Source organism: Cydia strobilella, chromosome 13, assembly GCF_947568885.1.
Source record: "Cydia strobilella chromosome 13, ilCydStro3.1, whole genome shotgun sequence".
Taxonomy (NCBI): domain Eukaryota; kingdom Metazoa; phylum Arthropoda; class Insecta; order Lepidoptera; family Tortricidae; genus Cydia; species Cydia strobilella.
In genome coordinates, this window is record NC_086053.1 from 11,191,086 (window position 1) to 11,211,651 (window position 20,566).

Consider the following 20,566-nt stretch of genomic DNA (forward strand, 5'->3'; position numbering starts at 1 on the left):
AGCATTAGGGCACCTTCTGGGTCTCCGGAGTCCTATTGCGCACATGTACATTCCTCATAATATGAGGCTATATATATTATACATATAAAGCCATTGGGTAGGTCAAAAGGAACTCAAGCAAATGCTCAAATAAAATTCAAGTACCGTCGGTTCACCCCACTTAAGACGTAATACGATTACTGTTAAGACCTATCTTAACAAGTAGCAGATAAGTAGGTATTAGCATACCTAAGTACCTACTTACCTAATCTAGACAGATTAAGTCTCTCAATCGTCCTATGATATGTAAAGGTGACATCTACCGAAACTATTGTGTACTAGTTTAAGTGCTCAATAAGCTGTTAGCTATGTCAATGTATGTAATAGTTCCTAACCAATCCGTAGTGTCATAGTGTGGCGCTGTACTTTACTATATAAGCTTCTACATGTATGTAGATAAGCCCACTTTTTCTAACCAGCCTTCTGTAAAACATTAAATTAAGATATCAGATTCTCTGCTTTCATTTGGTCGCCATTACCTCCAACGCTGAACATAATGGTGACCCCTAGTTTAAATCGCGGTTAATCTCAGTACTTTAAAGCGAATCGCTAGTAAATTTAGTAAAATTTGCGAGCCGGTACGTCGAGGAATCGCCGCGTATCCTGATTTAGGCCGGGAGAGCAACGTTACCACGTAGGCAGCAACCGCGTGGGGCTCCGCCGACCTGAAGAAGCTGAAGAGGTGACTAGGAGGCGACCACACCACTCGATCGAGCGGCCTGAGCCAACGCGACAGGCGCCGACCGAGCCACCAAAGCGGGACCACGTGCGTGGCACCGCAGCCGCAGCAGGGAACGGCTACCGCAAGTACCAAAGGGACCACGTGGGTGGTACCACACCAGAGGCAGAAGGAGCGCCCAAGCGAGGGCAATCACCAAGCTACGCCACGCGCACGAGCATCAATCGAGAAGGCAAGTGAGCTGGCATTCCCTAACCTATCTACCAAATCTCCCTACCAAATTTAATTGTAATCGATTTATTTCCTACAAATTGTAAATTGTAATCGTTCTTAATCATGTTAGAAACTTCCAAAAACACTCTAGAAGAGTTAGAAATTAGGCAGTTAAAAAATAGACGAGGTGTCTGTAAGCGAAAATTAACTGTATTTAATAAATTTATAGAAAGAATCGACTCAAGTGCATTGACGGCCGAAATAATTGTAGACATAAGCTTAAGACTAGAACAATTACCAAAGTTATACAATGATTTCTCTGAGATACAGGACCGGATCGAGACACTGTGCAGCGACGAAGGGGACATCGAAGCCCACGAGGCCGAGCGTATGTCATTTGAGGACACATTTTACCGACTTAGCGCTAAGGGCAAGCTGCTGGCGAAGGTAGATACCGATTCAACACCAAATGACCATAGTCCGCAAGCCCCGCCGCAGCAACCCCTCGGTGAGTCGATAAAATATCCCGAAATTAGCCTCCCTAGCTTCGACGGAGACCTAACACAGTGGCTGCAATTTCGAGACACATTTGATGCCCTAGTCAACCAAGCTAGCTTAGCACCGATCGTAAAATATAAGTACCTACGCAGTTGTTTACAAGACGGCGCACTTGAGGTAATTAGTTCGCTCGATTTCTCCGAGGACGCGTACATGCTCGCGTGGCAGATGCTTTGTGAACGTTATAATAATCCTAAACGTTTAGTCACCAACCACATGCGAGCCTTGTTCGACGTGGAACCGGTACCGTCAACTCCTTCGGGTCTAAGAGGTCTGTGCGATAATATTTCCAAACATTTGAGATCTTTGCGCTCATTAAATGTACCTACCGAAAATTGGGATCTCGCAATTATTCACATGTTAGTTAAAAAGTTAGACAGTCGATTGCAATCAAAGTGGGAAAACAGTGTTGATTTGAGAAAATTGCCTTCGTTGCAGGATTTCAAAACCTTCCTAAAGAACCGAGCTGACCGGCTGGAAGCGACCAGCCCAGCAGTACCATCGGACGCACCCAGCACTTCCAAGAAGGCCATGGTAACCACGTCCGAACCTATCAAGGTAACCTCCAAACAGTTTAAATGTAACCAGTGTCCGTATTGTTCGAGTACGCATTATATTAATCAGTGTCCAAAGTTTAGTGCATTAAACGTTATCGCGCGCATCCGAGCCGTGAATAAATTACGATTATGCTTTAATTGTTTGTCCGGAACGCATGTCTTAACAAACTGCAGGGCCAGTACATGTCGAGTATGTAAGGGCAAGCATCATACGTTACTACACAAACCAAATACCAACACTCATGTAGGTAGTAACCCCGTACCAACGCGATTACCAATATCAACGTTAATCGACGAACAACCGAGTTCTAGTCAAATCGAGACTACCTTGTCGAATAACACTTTAATCGAAAAACAAATAAACAATGCGCGAAATAGGTCAGTTTTCCTTACAACAGCCCAAGTGCTCGTTAGGGATAAGCATAACAATGTGCATAAAATGAAGGCATTTTTAGACAATGGCTCGCAAGAAAATTTCATTACCGAAAACGCGGCCAAAAAGTTACAATTAAACAAGGAACAACTTGCCTTAAATGTCATAGGTTTCAATGAAAAAGTGTCTAGCCTTTTAGAATCGTGTGACGTAACATTGCATTCCTTAGACGGAACCTTTACAACGAATTTGTCCTGTTTTATTACGCCTATAATTTGTACTACCAACATTTTAATACCAAACGTGCAACGTTGGCACATTCCGTCGCGTTATAAATTAGCTGATGACGAGTTTAACTTAGCTCAAGATGTAGATTTGCTTATCGGTGGGGAGATATTCTTTGATTTACTTCTTACCGGTAAATACAAGCTCGGGCCCGGATTACCGGTTCTGAGACGCTCGCGATTAGGATGGATAGTCACGGGTTCCGTACAAAAAAAAACCGAGTCTGCCATTCAATGTAAAGTTACAGTAGAAACTCAATTAAAAAAGTTTTGGGAAATAGAGGAGGGTTCCGCACCAAATTTACCCTATGATGAAAAACAATGTGAGGATATATTTCTGAAAACTCACACTCACAACTCTGAGGGTAATTTCGAAATAGAACTTCCATTAAAGCAGCCACCTACCAAGTTAGGTCAATCTAGGCACATAGCATATCGGAGGTTCAAAACATTAGAATCCAAGTTCGAGCGGAACCCCGAATTTAAAGATAAATATGTGAATTTCATGCGCGAGTTCGAACAAGCTGGCCATATGATTCAATTACAAGATAATTATGATGGCCCATGTAATTTTCTACCCCACCAAGCTGTTTTTCGCGACTCCCCCTCAACCCCTATTCGAATTGTTTTCGACTGCTCATGCAGAACTGATAACGGCATTTCTTTGAATGATATCCAATACAAAGGCTCAATAATACAGGACGAACTCATAAATATACTTCTACGATTCCGAAAATACCAATATGTTATTAACGCTGACATACAAAAAATGTACAGATGTATTTATGTTAAACCAAATCAACAATACCTACAATGCATATTTTGGCGGGAAAATACTCACCAACGACTCCAAATTTATATGCTGACCACATTAAGTTTCGGCTTAAAGTCAGCACCACATATTGCAACCAGATGTTTGTTACAATTGTCAAACGAAAACCAACACACATTTCCAGCAGCTGCAGAGGCCATAGCGAACCAGTTCTACATGGACGATTTTATCGCCGGCGGCGACGACGAGAATCAGGTAGCTGAAACTGCATCACAGGTGAACGAGATCCTGCGGGGAGCCAACTTCACGCTGCGGAAATGGAAGTCCAATTCCGAAGTCATCATAAAACGGGTGAGCGAAACACACACACACCAAAACACACACACAACCGAATTTGGAGATAAAACACATAAGGTCCTGGGTTTAGCGTGGTCTAGTGACTCAGATGAGCTTATGTATACCATTAAAGAAAACCAAATTTCACACCCAATCACCAAAAGAAAGGTACTAGGGGTAATTTCGTCCATTTTCGACCCCCTAGGCTTGACGGGACCAGTAATTGTAGTAGCCAAAATATTTATTCAAAAATTATTTAAGGCTCAATTAGATTGGGATACCGAATTAACACAAGACTTGATCCAAGAATGGAACACATTCTATCGAGACTTGTTTTTATTAAACCAATTGAAAATTTCGAGATGTACAGTCATACCCAATTATGTAACGATACAAATTCATGGGTTCTGTGACAGTAGTATTAAAGCCTATGGCGCTGCCATCTATATACGATCAAGCGATAGAGTAGGAAACGTACAAGTTCACCTACTTTACTCAAAATCAAAAATAAGTCCAATACAACCCCAAACTATTCCAAATTTGGAACTTTGTTCCAGTTTACTGCTCGCGACACATGTCGACAAAATAAAACGAGCATTAAAATGTGACGTTTCCGGAATCAACCAGTTATGGTGGTCTGGGCCGGCGTGGTTGACCCAAAGTCCGGACACATGGCCGACCCACGATTCTGAGTCACTAAATCATGCACCCGAGGCCGAGAGCGACGTAAACATAACTCTCACCTTGGCTATTAGCACAGAATCTAACGACACGATACAATATCTTTTCCACAGGTGGTCAAGCGATAAAACACTTATTCATGTATTAGCATACATACTTCGATTTATATATAATACAAAAAATAAAACTCGAACAATTAATCCAAATAATAAATTATCAGGACCATTGTCCGTAGAAGAATTAAAAAAATCGGATCACGCATTAATTAGACATGCACAAATGGAATCATTCCCACACGAATATAAATTATTGCAAAACAATAAACCGGTTCTTAACAAATCAAAAATATTATCTTTACACCCATTCATGAAGGACGGACTCGTTCGCGTAGGCGGACGAATCGGTCTTTCGCATTATGCATATGAAAAAAAACATCCTTTAATATTAAGTCACGAGCACGCGCTTACCAAACTACTGATGGCAAACGCACATATACGTACTCTGCACGCTGGCCCTCAGTTATTACTTTCAACTATTCGCGAGCGCATCTGGCCAACAAAAGGTAGGATGTTAGCCTCGAAAATTGTAAATAAATGCGTTCCGTGTTTTAGAGCAAATCCAAAGACTACTAACCCTATAATGGGAAACTTACCCCCCTCAAGGGTAAATCCTTCCCCCCCCTTTGCTATCACGGGTATCGATTATGGAGGACCTTATAACATTAGAGATAGGACAGGGCGTGGTTACAAGGTCTCTAAGTGCTATATAGCAGTGTTTATTTGTTTTGCAACAAAGGCAATTCATCTCGAATTAATTACAGGGCTCGAGTCAGCCAATTTCCTGGCGGCGCTGCGACGATTCATCGCCAGGAGAGGTAAACCGAAGGAGTTGGTGAGTGACAATTCAACAACCTTTCATGGGGCTAGTAACGAGCTAAAAGATTTACAAAAATACCTACAGGACAGCTCGAGCGAGCTAGTATCTCATTGCGCAGACGAGGGCATAAAATGGAGTTTTATTCCTGTCTATACACCTCATATGGGGTCCCTATGGGAATCTAGTATAAAACTTACCAAATATCATTTAAAAAGAGTGTTAGGGTTATCTTTGTTAACTTACGAACAATTTGTATCAATCCTATATCAGGTAGAATCTATGGTAAATTCTAGGCCACTATGTCCCTTACCTAGTTCAAATCCTGACTATCCTGTCCTTACGCCAGCTCACTTTTTAATTGGAAAAGCACCAAATTCACTTCCGGACGAAGATTATAACCATGTACCAAAGAACCGATTAACTCACTATCAACTTTTGCAACAAATCACGCAGGACTTCTGGCGGCGCTGGTCACGTGACTACATCGGAACGCTGCAGGAACGCACGAAGTGGAGGAGCGCGCGCGGCCCAAGCCTCGCAGTCGACACCGTCGTCCTGGTACGAGACGAGCGTCTGCCGCCCTGCCGGTGGAGGCTGGGCAAGATCGTCGCGACGCAGCCGGGCCGGGATGGCGTCACCAGGGTGGCCGTCATCCGAACCGCCAGAGGGGACATCCAACGCGCGTTCAATAACATTTGTCCATTACCTACTTCGGGTGAAGTCATATAAGTAGTAAATACCTACCAACAGTACCAACCTAATGTAAAGTTCAAATAATTATAACTAAGTGTCTAATAAGTATAATTAAGTACCTAAATTACCTTACTTACCTAGTACCTATGTACATAATTAGAATACCTACTCCCTATTTAAAATAAAAATCATTTCCTATTGTTGTTTCATTTATAAGAATGGGCACAGATCTAATTAAAATTTAAGTAATTACCTAACTATAACTCGTAACAAAGAACTCTGCCCATCCTTACTGATAGGTAAAATGTATAAAGCCTATTCTTTGAAATACCTAATGTTACTCATAAAACATTAACTATTTCAAGGGGTGGCAAAATGTTAAGACCTATCTTAACAAGTAGCAGATAAGTAGGTATTAGCATACCTAAGTACCTACTTACCTAATCTAGACAGATTAAGTCTCTCAATCGTCCTATGATATGTAAAGGTGACATCTACCGAAACTATTGTGTACTAGTTTAAGTGCTCAATAAGCTGTTAGCTATGTCAATGTATGTAATAGTTCCTAACCAATCCGTAGTGTCATAGTGTGGCGCTGTACTTTACTATATAAGCTTCTACATGTATGTAGATAAGCCCACTTTTTCTAACCAGCCTTCTGTAAAACATTAAATTAAGATATCAGATTCTCTGCTTTCATTTGGTCGCCATTACCTCCAACGCTGAACAATTACAAGGGTGCAAAGTATAATAAGATGCTCAATTTATTACCTTTACCTTTACAATAGGTCTCCATTCATTTTGGGAATCTATTTAGTTAAGAACCGGGTCCATGGTAAAAGTCGGGAATTGTCTAATTCGGTTCTAATGAAAACAATCGTAAATTACTCTGGGGGCCGACCTCGGAGTTTTATGCGGAACTTTTGTACTGAACCGCGCGGTACGCTAACAATTATTAGCTTGATTGCTTAGATTAGGGTGCCCCTAAATTTAATATTGCTTACCTCACCTGTTATTTGATTCACAACAAGACAACGTGTTAGATAATAGGAGTATAAGCAGCTTCAGCTTAATTGGTATAACCTGCCTGCGAAGGTTTGGATTCGATGTTTGGTAAATAATTTCACGAATGACCATTTGTTCGCATAATTATTGTTCTAAATTTTAGAAATAGCTACTAACGGTTCCAAATAAAATATTTATTTTGATAAATTCTCCAGAATGTAACAAACACTTTTCTGAAAACCGCAACAAAATCGGTTCAGCTAAACGCGAGATAATCACATACAAACATACGGGTCAAACTGAGAACCTCCTTTTTTGAAGGCGATTAAAAATATACGACTAGGACAGCCTAGGTAATGTCAAAAAGACAAAATTAAGTTAAAATACAATAATAGGAAAAAATAATAATAAAAAAATCAAGTATAATAAAAAATGCAACTATGTATGTCAAAATCTACTAATAGGGATGTTGACAATTTTTTAGAACTATTTTCATTTTATAGATAGACACGTAACTATTGCAAGAAAATGTATTCATTAATTTTTAATAAAAATCGACTTAATTAGTTTGTTTAGTGTTTAAATTTCGCGCAAAAACGCTCCAAGCTGTCACGTGATATTGATGACGTAACGATGTGATAAAGAAACTGATTACGTGAAAGATTACGTATTATTTATGGTATATTGTACAAAAAAAAATCAGTAAGGTACATATATCGTATCTGAAGGATACAATCTTGATATTTTGTGTCAAAAACAAAACCTAAACCTAAACTATACCAACCGATGAAAAGGCGCAGTTAAAGGGTTAAAGAGGTATTTCCCGTTCGATATATGGATATTACGTATCATTTTATGATTAATATCATAATATGTACCGTATCTGCAGTATAGTTCCATAAGTCTCGTGAAATAGGTATTGAAGTAGAACTGTTTTCTCTGAAACTATAAGAACTATACTGTTGAAACTTAGTAAGTAGATGTATTCTGTGAACCGTATTAAGATTTTCATACAAAAATAGAAAAAAAAAATATTCCCCATACTTGGAACGTTGGAACTAAGACTCAAAAAATTCTTTTTTATCAAACCCATACGTGTGGGGTATCTATGGATTGGTCTTCAAAAATGATATTGAGGTTTCTAATATAATTTTTTTCTAAACTGAATAGTTTGCGCGAGGGACACTTCCAAAGTGGTAAAATCTTTTGGTTTAGCGTTCAAACTACACAGGTTCCGACAAAACTTAAAATAGCTAATTTAAAGAATCTAGGTCAACACTATGTAACGGTTTGCTATAAAACCTCGTTCACCGTTGGCGCTTTGTGCTGGCCGGTTGTAAAAAATTTAAACATTTTTAAAATCGCTTTCGGAAATCTGTCACGTGAAAAAACGATGAACATTTTTTGGAAATAAGATATTCAATATCTCTTAATATAGTATAATTACTTTCCTTGTTAGTTACTACTTATGTATTTGGATTGTGCCTTATTATTAATATTTCCCGGATCGGGTAAGTGCTGTGAATATTTAATTTAGGAATAATTTTACTTTAATTTCATTTATATTGTAAACTAATTATTTTACTTTGTGACTGCCACATCCGTAAACAATAAAATCATGCTTAAGGGTCGCTAATATTTCTTCATTTGTGGTCCGGATGTCGCAGTCACTGTTGAGTGCATTTTCTAAAATATCTTTGAGACATTCTTGAGCATTTTCTAAAATGTCCTTGTATTATCCATGACAATCCCTAAATCTTTAACTTGCTGCGAAGACGATCACAACGCCATCAAAGTAAATTAGAGATAGGGTATTGAAGTCGATCTTCGATAGCAATTTCGAACTTCCATAAATAATACTCTGCGTTTTAGATGGATTTACTTATCCATCTAAAACGCCATCCACTTGAAGAGATTAGTTATCCTTTGCCAAAATATTTTTAGCTAGAAAGTAGCAAAATTTGTTCCATAAAAATGACCAAACTACGAGTATCGTCCAATGCTACTTAGTAATTACTTAATAATTTATGAATACCAATGTTCGATTAGTTTTTTTCCGAGGTTTTCCTTCCTTGTATAAAAAAAATATTACCATGGAACTACTACATTCAAAATTCAAATTAAATTCCAACCTAAATAAAAATATTCGAGTTAATTTTGAACCATAACTCGGAGCTTTTGGATTATACCTATAGTTAGGTGGTTTTACGGTTTTTACTTTTTAGGGACTAATAGAAGTTTGGTAATTAAAGTAGACAACGAGCTTTGAGTATATTGTTACTCAGCCAAATTAGCTAAAACTAACAAGTACCTACTAGTTGAGGGAAGTGGTTAAGTGTTGGCGAAGTTGGCTATAGTTAAACCCATGTTATAGTAACAAACTTCCTATCGGCTCAAAGATGGCTGCGAAATTGTATGCAATACTGTTACCCCCTTATTCATCAAACTTTACGGGCCTGATTTAGTTAAAGTATGTTTTATCCCTTTCTAACAAATACATAAGTCAAAATGACAGATAAAGACAAACGATTCATAGCTAATTCAGGCCAGTAACGCGTTTATGGATAACGCCATTAGTCTTTATTACACGCCTTAATAACAGAAAGCGACAAGATTATTAAAGAGTCCCCGGCAAGCTCGGCCGAATTGCACCTTTTCATGCAAACGTAGTTCCGCTCTCATTTTAAAACTACGTGTTAAGTTGTAATGAAACTTTGCACATATAGTGACATGAGGTATATCTAGGTCTGTAATTAGTTTATATCGCTCCAGTTTATATAAAACACACGAAATAGAGCAGAAACAAGTTTTGTATGAAAAACTTAAATTCGCTGTATTTTTTTATCTATGGCATCTGAAGCTACATAAACTAATTACAGACATAGGTATACCTTATCCTATTGTAAGTACAAAGTTTCAGAGCCATCTAGCTACCTAGTCGTTTTAAAATGAGATCGGAACTACTTTTGTATGGAGAACCGAGCGAGCGAGTCCTCCTCATCCTTCGGCTACCTAACCTTACGTAGAGTGCGGCAGTGTCTATTCGTTTCAAATCTGATTACGATTAGAATTATGATCTTCCACCGTGAATAAGGTTTTTAAAAAAAATTGACCAGCGAAGACCAAAAGTCGACCGAATTTTATAAACTAACTGTATCCACCCCAGTTGTATGTGCTACTACGAACAATGAATGCAGCCTTAAATGTGAAATTATGTTATAATCAATATTTAAATTCAAATTATTATTTAACTTAAGTACCTCGAGACCAGCCTTTGATATTCGACATTATTCTGTAAAATATTTTCGTTCTCTTTTCTTCTTTTCTGTTTCAAAGTAACAGCATCTTCCGGGTACAAAATCGGATCAATATTACTTTAAAGAGCTTAAACATCACCGAAACCATTCAGTGCTTCCATAAATTCGATCAAAAGTTTTAATATTTTGTGAAATTAAATATTGAACCTATTAAGTGCTTTTTGTTAAAGTATGAAAGTATGAATGTATGAATTTTGTAATTTTGTAAAGTAACGAACGGCACCAATCTTCAAACACTTAATTAAGAGTATGTTTGAGAGTTTCTTTTTAATTAACATTTCTATACCGCCTCGCGCGTTAAAAGTTGAATTTCCTATTCGTCTTTTATGTTTACGACGTGTTTAAAGATCTGCTTGCTTTCAACATAATTAACAAATTAAAACTATGTTTTCTTTCTCCAATCACAGTATGTCGCCATTTCTTTTAAAACTGACCAAAATTAGTGAATCGTGAAACTTAAGCAGCTTTATGACTTTTTGTAGTACAATTTTGGCAGTTTCTTTTTTTTTTATTCAGGTAAATACACATAATATACAACTTAATTATAAAAGTACCGTTAAAACAGTAAGGTTTGTCTCGGTACACCATCCGCAGTAGATTTTCCACAATAATAAAATATCTTATCAACAACATAGAAAGTTCATAACATGCTCAATTTAAGTAATTTATTATTTAACTTACAACAATCCGACACCTTATTGCGTTATTCATAAACGCGTTACTGGCCTGAATTAGTTATGGATCGTTTGTCTTTATCTGTCATTTTGAGGTATGTATTTATAAGAAAGGGGTGAAACATAATTTAGAAATCGGGCCCGGCGTAAAGTTTTATGAATAAGGGGGTAATTTTATAGGACTTGTGGCTTACGTTTTATTTTGGGTGTCCAGTCTATGGGTGTTCATCATAATTGAAATAGGTACCAACTGGTCCAACTGTTTCAGATATCAGTACCAGTTCAAAGTTCTTCCTATGCCTACCTAATCGTCCCAATAAACCAAATACCTACTTGAACTATATGGATTCACATTACAATGATCTATTAAAGGGCTTACTATGCCGAGACTGTCTGTCATTAAGGGATTCCTCCACCGCAGGATTGTTATGTGCTACAAATGCTACAATAGCCTTTCAGAATGGAGGGTCAGCTTAAATCATTAATAACGTGACCTTTCTCTTCATTAGGCTGCCCTAATGGGCCTGAATTATTAAGGATTACGCGGATTATGTACCTACTATCATAGTTTTTTTTTTTTGATCTCATGTATTCAGGAATAAATAGTGTACGAAACTTCCAATCCAGTATTTTTTAGGTTTCCGTACCCAAAGGGTAAAAACGGGACCCTATTACTAAGACTTCGCTGTCCGTCTGTCCGTCCGTCTGTGGGTTGGACTAAAGCAAAGGGGGTGCCGACACTTTTCATCGGAGTGATGTTATTATGACACCTATTTTTTATTATGTTATCGTAGAGAATACGATAAAATAAGCATGTTTTGTATGAAAAACTTTTCTCTAAAATCAAAAATGGCCGAGATATTAGACCCGCAAGTTGAAACCACTACTGGACAAATTAAAATCAATCATTTGGAACAGTAAATTTAAGTAACAGAGACAAGATAGGTGCGACGACGAGCGAAGCGAGGAGGAGTGTGTTAGGTTGACCGCGATGATCGCGATGTTACACCAGAACAGACATGTTATTGTACCTACAAAAAAATTCTGTCGTTTTTTTTTGCACCCCCTTTGCTTTAGGCCAACCCGTCTGTGCGTCTGTCTGTCTGTCACCAGGCTGTATCTCATGAACCGTGATAGCTAGACAGTTGAAATTTTCACAGATGATGTATTTCTGTTGCCGCTATAACAACAAATACTAAAAAGTACGGAACCCTCGGTGCGCGAGTCCGACTCGCACTTGGCCGGTTTTTTATAACACACCAACCGTGTCTATAGATGACAGTTGATTTGGTATTATTACTAGCATCAACAAACCTTGGGAGTAGGTGATTGAGTGGACCTCAGCTCTTCCAGAATTAGGTTAACTTGAACTTTAGATTGGAGGTAGAACTAGAAATAAAAAGCTGTTGTGTCCTTAGTTGGAACAATTTTATATTTCACGATAGGCAGTCACATTTCAGCTATTTTATATCCAGTTTCCTAAGATTTTCATAAAACTGGCTAATCGCCGTCGGCCTAAGAGATTAAACAAGATAGTAAATACACTTCGAAAGCATTTTCGCAAAGTAGCATAAAAGTTTATGTGATAAATCTTTTACCTAGCTAGTTTATGTGTATAACGTTATTGAGGAAAACGGTGCTCAATTTGTTAGAGTGTACGGGCACTATCATACGGATGGTGCACGATAAGGTGGCTTAACTCTGTTTGTTTTTATGCTTATAAAAACAACACATTTAAAAATGGAATCGAGTCGTAATCAATGACCACGATCGCACGATGGGCAAATACCGACAAATGCTTGTACAGTCGCCATCAGATATATCGGTGCGGCCAAGGCGCTCACAAATATCTGAACACGCCCCTATACGCTTGTTCAGATATTTCTGAGCATCTTGGCCGCTCCGATTTATCTAATGGCGAATGACGTACAGTCAGTATCAAAAGTAACGGATTTGACTACGACTCAAAACAACCATTCTCTGATAGGTACCCTAACAAAAAGATATAGGTAAGTCCCCGTTTGTAGATGTAAAACAATTAGACTGTGACAGATACTTTAAGACGCGAACTGTAGACATTATTGGCGTTATTCATAAATGCGTTACTAACCTGAATTAGCTATGAATCGTTTGTCTTTATTTGTCATTTTGACTTACGTATTTGTAAGAAAGGGATAAAAGATAAAACATAATTCAACTAAATCATGCCCGTAAAGTTTTATGAATAAGGGGGTATGTCCCTATTTGGAAAATAATTCCCGGATGGCAGATACCTTTGGAGCATTGTTTCATCCACTACTATAGCCTCCTGAGTCCCTATGGCCTTTATAAAGGATTTAATTCAAATGGAATTTTGAATTAAAATGGAATACAAGAAGGTTCCAAATTCAAAACTGCAATAATGACGTGGGGGACTAGATGCTGACTGTAAAATAACGAATACGTACATATATTTTCACATCACCTATTCGAAAAGGGAACTTTTCTTCCCTGCTAGGAGGGATCAAAGTGGCACTTTTCTGTTCAAGGACATTTTGTTACCAGTAACACAAAAAATATGAAATTACTATGCATATAATCGATTACAAATTCTTTATAATCGATTACGTGCATATATACAATTTATCTGACAAATAATATTTTGTCGTAATTGTAAAAAAAATGTAATTTGCATATTTTAAATTAATGAATAGCATATTTTAATTAATTAGCGAAATTTTACGAAAAAACGTAAAACCATTATTTAATTAATTTAATTTTTATTTTTACTTTTTAGGTCTCCTAAAAAGTAAAAATGAAATATTGACACAAAGACATATGAAATTAGTATGCATATAATCGATTACAAATTCTTTATAATCGATTACGTGCATACAATTTTTCTAACTTAAATAATATTTTGTTGTAATTGTAAACAATAAATGTAATTAACGTATTTTAAATTAATTAATATCATATTTAAATTAAGTAAATTAATTAATTAGCGTAATATTTAGAAAGAAACGTAAAAAATATTAGTTTAATAATTTAATTTTTATTTTGACATTTTAGGTCTCCTTAAACGCAGCCATACTTGTCTATGCAATTTAAAAAGTTTATATTAAAAAGTTTTGTACAAATATTTCACAAAGCATTATGCGGTTCTGTATTCTGTATAAATTTGTAAATACTTAGTTTAAATCAATAATAATAGGCCTTTTCATCTGTGTCAGATGTTTTAAGCAGCATCCCGGTAACGACACTAATAATAATAAATATAAGTGATATCAGTCTTCATAGTGTTCTTCCGAAGATTTGGTTCAAAGGGGTAAGAGCTAATTTGTTAGCAGAAAAATCTACAAAAATAATGTACTTGATTTTCATTGTATCATTTTAGTTGTTTGCTGCTGTTTTTGAAAATATATTAGGTACATAATTATGAGCTGTAGGTACTTCTAATTTGTCAGTACAGTCACGTCTGAAAATATCGATACGGACAAAATGCCAGAAGTATGTACCTATACTAAGGTCGTGTAAACATATTTTTGGCACTTTATCCGTATCGATCTTTGCTTAAAATACTAATGTTTTGAAACCTAATATATGTATGTAATTTCCTCATAGGTGATGTGAAAAGCAATATGTGTCACATGGTAGCAAAATTATTTTCACCTTGGGCGTTAACACTTGAATCCCTCACTACGCTCAGGATTCTATGTTAGAATCCCTCGCTACGCTCAGGATTCTATTATAGAATCCTTCGCTTCGTTTAGGATTCATTTGTACGCCCTCGCCGTAAATAAGTCATTTTGCTCCCTTGTGACACAATCTACTACTTTAATCCTATACCACCACCACCACATTTATGCATTGCTGTTTAGACAGCGGGTTTGGTGACTGTGGAGGCCGATGCGTGAGTGGCACGACCGACGATAAGTTGCGAAAAAATAAGAAAAACAACAAGTAAGGAATTTGAAACTTTTATATTATTAATTCTGTGTATTATATGAGTAGTTCGCGAATGAAAGATTCAAATGAAGTACTTCACTTGATGACACTCTTTCATTCACTAGTTCAGTTCGGATTTGTTTAGTTCTTTACTTCAGCAGTTCAGTTGAATTGTCTTTTCATTTACTTGCTCATTCGCTTAGAGAGTGACAAGGACGCCACGTTTAAACCTTGATTCATAAATTCATTATATTTGAGTGATTCATATTGAATGAAATTATCAATCGAATCCTTCATTCAACTCAATATATCCGCGAATGAGAGATAGAAAACCAGTACTGTTGATATAGATGAATCTTTTGAGCTACTGAACTAAACTGAACTAGTGAACTAAAAGAGTGAAGTTCTTCACAGCGTATGAAAGATGCATATCAATCTTTTCTTTTTACTGACACATTTTGCGCATGACTAATTCTGTGACATCATTGACATTGACATTATGAAGAGGTGTTTTTTTAGCTGGGTGTTATTATTTTTGAACCCACTTCAATGAAAGTTTTTTTTTAATGCATGTTCTATAAGACAGAAACAATTGTAAATATAAAACATTGTACTATTATTACCCAAATATCGTTAATTACGATTATTTGTGTATCGTACATTTATAAAAACAATATCGAATGATGCCTTTGGAAACTTAAAGCAGAAAGAAAAACGCCTCTTCTTTGACAGGCGTTCCGTTCCATTCAGACAACTTATTAAGAACGGTTTTCAATATTCAATATAAAAAAATAAACGTGTTATAATGATGAAGAAGTAAGTAATAAAATATAAAATATGTATATTTTTCGTATTCTTATATATTACAACGTTTAAAGGAAACTAATATTAACACTCATCAATAAGTAGTCATGAATTGGAACAAGAATAAATTTAAAAAAATTGGAAAAGTAAAAAGCACTAGTTCGCGAAAACCAACTTTCCGCACGCTAAACAGCTACGTAAAGTAGCACTTTTTGAGCAACTGTATTAAAAATACATTTATAATCAGTTTTCACGGGGAATATTTGCAAAACCCTTTAGATATAATTTTTAAAAATTATATTTTTTCAGAAATACATTAACTTTATTTTTCTTGTATGTATACATAATAAGTTATATTGTCATGGGTGTTTTCTATATATTTAAGTATTTGTATAAGTATTATATATGTAATATATGTATATCGTTGTCTGAGTACCCACAACACAAGCCTTCTTGAGCTTACCGTGGGACTTAGTCAATTTGTGTAAGAATGTCCCTATAAAAATAAAATAAAAACCTTTTTTTTACTTATTGGTTTGTGGTTTTAATTTCCCAACCGAAACCACTAAGCCGCCGCGTGAGTGAAACCGCTAAGTTAGTTTAGTTTTAATTTCGTTTTATTTTATAGATAAGTTCGTTTTTAGGGTTCCGTACCCAAAGGGTAAAAACGGGACCCTATTACTAAGACTCCACTGTCCGTCTGTCTGTCCGTCTGTCACCAGGCTGTATCTCGTGATCTGTGATAGCTAGACAGCTGAAATTTTCACAGATGATGTATTTCGGTTGCCGCTGCCGCGCTATAACAACAAATACTAAAAACAGAATAAAATAGATTTAAGTGGGGCTCCCATACAACAAACGTGATTATTGACCGAAGTTAAGCAACGTCGGGCGGGGTCAGTACTTGGGTGACCGTTTTTATAGTTAATGGTACGGAACCCTTCGTGTGTGAGTCCGACTCGCACTTGGCCGGTTTTTAATACCACAAATGTATTGTTATTTCTATCAATATATAAAGTATATATTTGTATTGGCTAATTAAATATTGATAGAAAAAACCTTACTTAGAAATACATTATATTGAAGTGTGGCTGTTTATTTCAATATAAACTTTTTGTTAGGTATTTGCAAAGTAATTAAGAACAATATATTATGGAAACCTTCGGAGCTGGAATTTATTATTCAACCATTCAATTTAAATTGTTTGATTGAGATATTTCTGGGGTTGGCATAATAATTTAAGTTTGGGGCGATGGTCCTGTCCTTATAGTTTGATTTAAAAATGTAGTACAGTAACACTAGTTTTTAACCCAAAAAAATATTTAAAAGACAAATTTAATGTTTTTTTAAAGAAAAGAAATGTGCTAATTATTAGTACAAAAGAACAATAAGCAATTGATATATTATGATCCCTGTTTGGAATTTTGGTTGATGAGTAGAAAATGCCTTGTGACATTTAGTACTCCTGTTTATTTTTACTGTTCTAAAGTAAATGTAGAGAAAACGGGCATATATAGGTCAAATGCATTACTGGGAAGACTGTCATATGGCAAGAACTCTCGTATTTGTACATATTTTCTGTCAGTCTCACAAGTGACATTTCTTCAACCAAAAACGTCACTTTTCACACTGACAGACTGATCTGTCGACATCATATCGGAATCAGATCGAATAACTAAAACTGGAATTGGACTAACAGTCAGAAAGAAAGAGCTTCACTCCTTCAGTTGTACCGATCTCCTGTAATTGGAGTATTTGTATAAACGCAACGAAAGAGCTTGTAGACGGACTTCTCTTATGGAGGGACTTCTGCACATTGACATTATATAAAAAGTTATGCAATGTCAACTTACCGATTGGCTCTTGAACAGGGGCTCTCGATGTGGTACTGGGAGAGGCATCCAAGAAATCTGTCCTTCTTGGATTTTTCCAGTTCCAGCAGATCCAGTTGCTTGTTGTTGATGCAGTACTGCTCCCGGAATTCCTATAAAATGATTTATTGATACAACGAAATCTATAAGGCGATTTGATAGCTCCTATATAGAGGAGAAGCACTCCACTCCACGGCTGGGGCCGAGGGTTTTAACCCTAAACACGGCAAATATGTAGCTTCTACCAAGGGTGACATACTTGCGACGTTTGAGGCTATAAAATAATTGATTTCAGATTAATTCTTTTAAAGTAGGTATGCTTAAAAATGTTGATAACACCAAAAGATTTATGTAAAAAATGCGCGTTGCCGACCTACCTTCAGAAACCTATTCCTTTTTAACCGACTTAAAGATCAAAAGGAGGAGGTTCTCAATTCGGTTGTATGTTTTGTTTGTTTTTTTTTTTGAGTACCTTAACAGCTTATAGTCTCTTGGTAAAACCTCGGCAGCACTTTCCACAAGCAGAGCGTTCACAGAAACAATCTTCTTTGAAACCTTACGGTGCGCGACTTCAAGATGTGAAGGATGAACACCCCGTCGACGGTGAGCGGTTACAAACAATATTTACCTGCTTAGAATACATGGTGGTCTTGCTGGCTGGCCGGTCGTCGTTGGCCTTATGCCGCTTTCTGCCCGCGTTCTCATCCTCCGACTCGTAGCCTTTGGCCGAATGTGCTATGTCCGCCTGACAAACAAACAACATTTTTTACTACTAGGACGCTTGAGCAATTGTGAAGGTGAGATATAAGGGAAGATATATTATTTTCATTACTCCTGAATGCGTAAAATGTTTAACGCCCAAAACTGGCGATTTTATATTAACTCAATAACAAGAAACAAGAAGACTTTTAAACGTAAATATACAAAAGCTTTTATTCAAATTGGACGCCGTAGAATTAAAGCCATTCTCAAACCACATCGAAGAGAAATATTAAGCACTATACTTTAATTTAACATAATTCATTCCAGAGCCGAAAGCTTTATTAATGTATCTTATCTTAAACGGTGGGTATTTAAGATAACAACCCACTGAATATTCTACGAAACATAATCATGTCCAATCATTCTATTCTTTTACTTGGATAGTTCAGTAGCGAAATCATTTAAGATGCGTAGTTAGAATCCGTCTAAAAAGCTAACTTTGCACTATGAATAGAACAAAGTGAAGAGTGTCATTGCAAACGGCATATTTTCGTAAATATTTGATATTATTGGCCACACATTGTTTGCAAATGCCACGCAGAATTAGTTTGGTTCGACTCAATTAAACATTGACGGTGGTCCATATCCCAAATGAAACATTTTTTTGTATTTATAATACAGTATTCTAGAAAACTGCCGCTTTAATTAGGCTATATTGAGGAAAATATTAAAAATACATCAACAATATCTCAGTCTTCATTGCTATCTTCCTCTTTTTCAAAATTACCCTCTCTACAAACATTAATTCAATGATAAAATATTTTATGCAAATACAAATACTTGCAGACGCTATCAGGAAAAGTCATTTAACCCTTAAATGCATGATTTTTTGTATAACTTTTTAATAAATTGAAATAGATGTGTCATGCTGTATAAAAGTAATAAATGTGATTTTGGATAGCTGCATATTGAGCCACGGACCATCAAATATACGATGCATATATACATCATTATGCATTTAAGGGTTAAGTTGAAGAGCATTTAAGCCCTGCGATTTCTATGTAGTATCATCACAAAAGGCACTTTTTGAAATGTAATAATTAATGTAATAATGCCTTCATAATTAAAGATTTGCAATTTGATATCAAATCGATTTTTGTTAATCGTCAAGAGAAAGAGTAGCCATTATATCGACTATTGTCCTTCGGTTGTGTGTTATGACATTGAGAACATGAGATTGAGGAAAGCTTTTCATATAATAAAAAATCCTAACCAAGGATTATTATTTGTTTCAAGTTCTGTTCGATTTTTTATGTAAGGAAACTCTAAAATGTCTTCGGCCAATAAATAAAATGTCTTGTACAATGTAAAATGTGTTGTCTTGTCTTGGGGCACTCCCTTATGTCAAATAACAAACTATCAAATAAAAAGGACGCAAAAGGTACTGTCTGAGGTGAGGGTGACTGCTATAGTTATTAGCCACTACATACTATTGGCCACTCTTAACAATAAGGCTTCAATTGGTTTGTTTCTTTCTGATTTGTTAGAAGTGGCCAATTACTATGTATACTATGTAGTGGCCAATAACTATAGCGGTCACCCTACCGCCAAATAATTCTTATATTCCACATTCCCTTGTCCTGAATTTTCTAAAACATGATGCTTCACGTTTTACGAATTGCATTCCATTTTAAAGTCACTAGGGAATCTGTAGTGAATCTTATCAAACGTCTGAATAGCTTTTACTAGCACTAACTAGTTTCTGCTAGGGTGTATCACAGTCAAATGGTAGCCAGTAATGTCACCCAACCTCGGAATATGGGCGTAAGCCAAAGTTCTGACCCCTTAGCATGACTTGCGTTGTCGCACGTGACTTCAAACTTAGTCACACTTTTTTATTTATTTATTTATTACAAAGTACAACACAACAATTTACTTATAATTACCTATATATTCCTCGCCAAACTGCGTTTGCAGTTTGTTGGCGAGATAGCGCTCATTTTTACATTTTAAACATTTATGCACTTAAAAAACTAAACTTAGATACTATCCGAAAAGCGAACATGCATGGCGATAGTTTATGATGACTATTAAAAAAAAGATATATAATTTTATCTTTTTGTTTAATTGTCACTACACCTTTTAAACTATTTTAACAACTAATTAAGGTATAGACAAATATAGTTTACAGTTTTAGTTACGGTA

The 20,566-nt window shown here is 36.3% G+C and overlaps 2 protein-coding genes across 18 annotated transcripts in view; one reads left to right on the forward strand and one right to left on the reverse strand.

Moving 5' to 3' along the window:
- Window positions 1–20,566, reverse strand: part of LOC134746625 (serine-rich adhesin for platelets) — a 306,716-nt gene that overhangs the window by 37,934 nt on the left and 248,216 nt on the right. For all 4 annotated transcript variants that reach the window (XM_063681062.1, XM_063681060.1, XM_063681059.1 and 1 more), the window contains exons 3-4: window positions 18,288–18,404; window positions 17,642–17,772 (exon numbers count right to left, since the gene is read on the reverse strand). In XM_063681062.1, coding sequence (XP_063537132.1) covers window positions 17,642–17,772; window positions 18,288–18,404 — 248 coding nt within the window. The remainder of the gene's footprint in view (window positions 1–17,641; window positions 17,773–18,287; window positions 18,405–20,566) is intronic.
- Window positions 374–6,256, forward strand: LOC134746683 (uncharacterized). Of its 14 annotated transcripts, none has more exons than XM_063681206.1 (4): window positions 374–1,439; window positions 1,928–2,047; window positions 5,313–5,383; window positions 5,822–6,256. In XM_063681206.1, the coding sequence occupies exons 1-4, from the start codon at window positions 1,401–1,403 to the stop codon at window positions 6,099–6,101; spliced, it is 510 nt and encodes a 169-aa protein (XP_063537276.1). In that variant the 5' UTR covers window positions 374–1,400; the 3' UTR covers window positions 6,102–6,256. The 14 variants fall into 14 exon arrangements, 13 of the variants coding, with proteins under 13 accessions (XP_063537276.1, XP_063537272.1, XP_063537273.1 ...); XM_063681202.1 differs by adding an exon at window positions 3,660–3,826 and having other exon boundaries at window positions 440–1,439; window positions 5,313–6,256; XM_063681203.1 differs by adding an exon at window positions 3,663–3,826 and having other exon boundaries at window positions 440–1,439; window positions 1,928–2,023; window positions 5,313–6,256.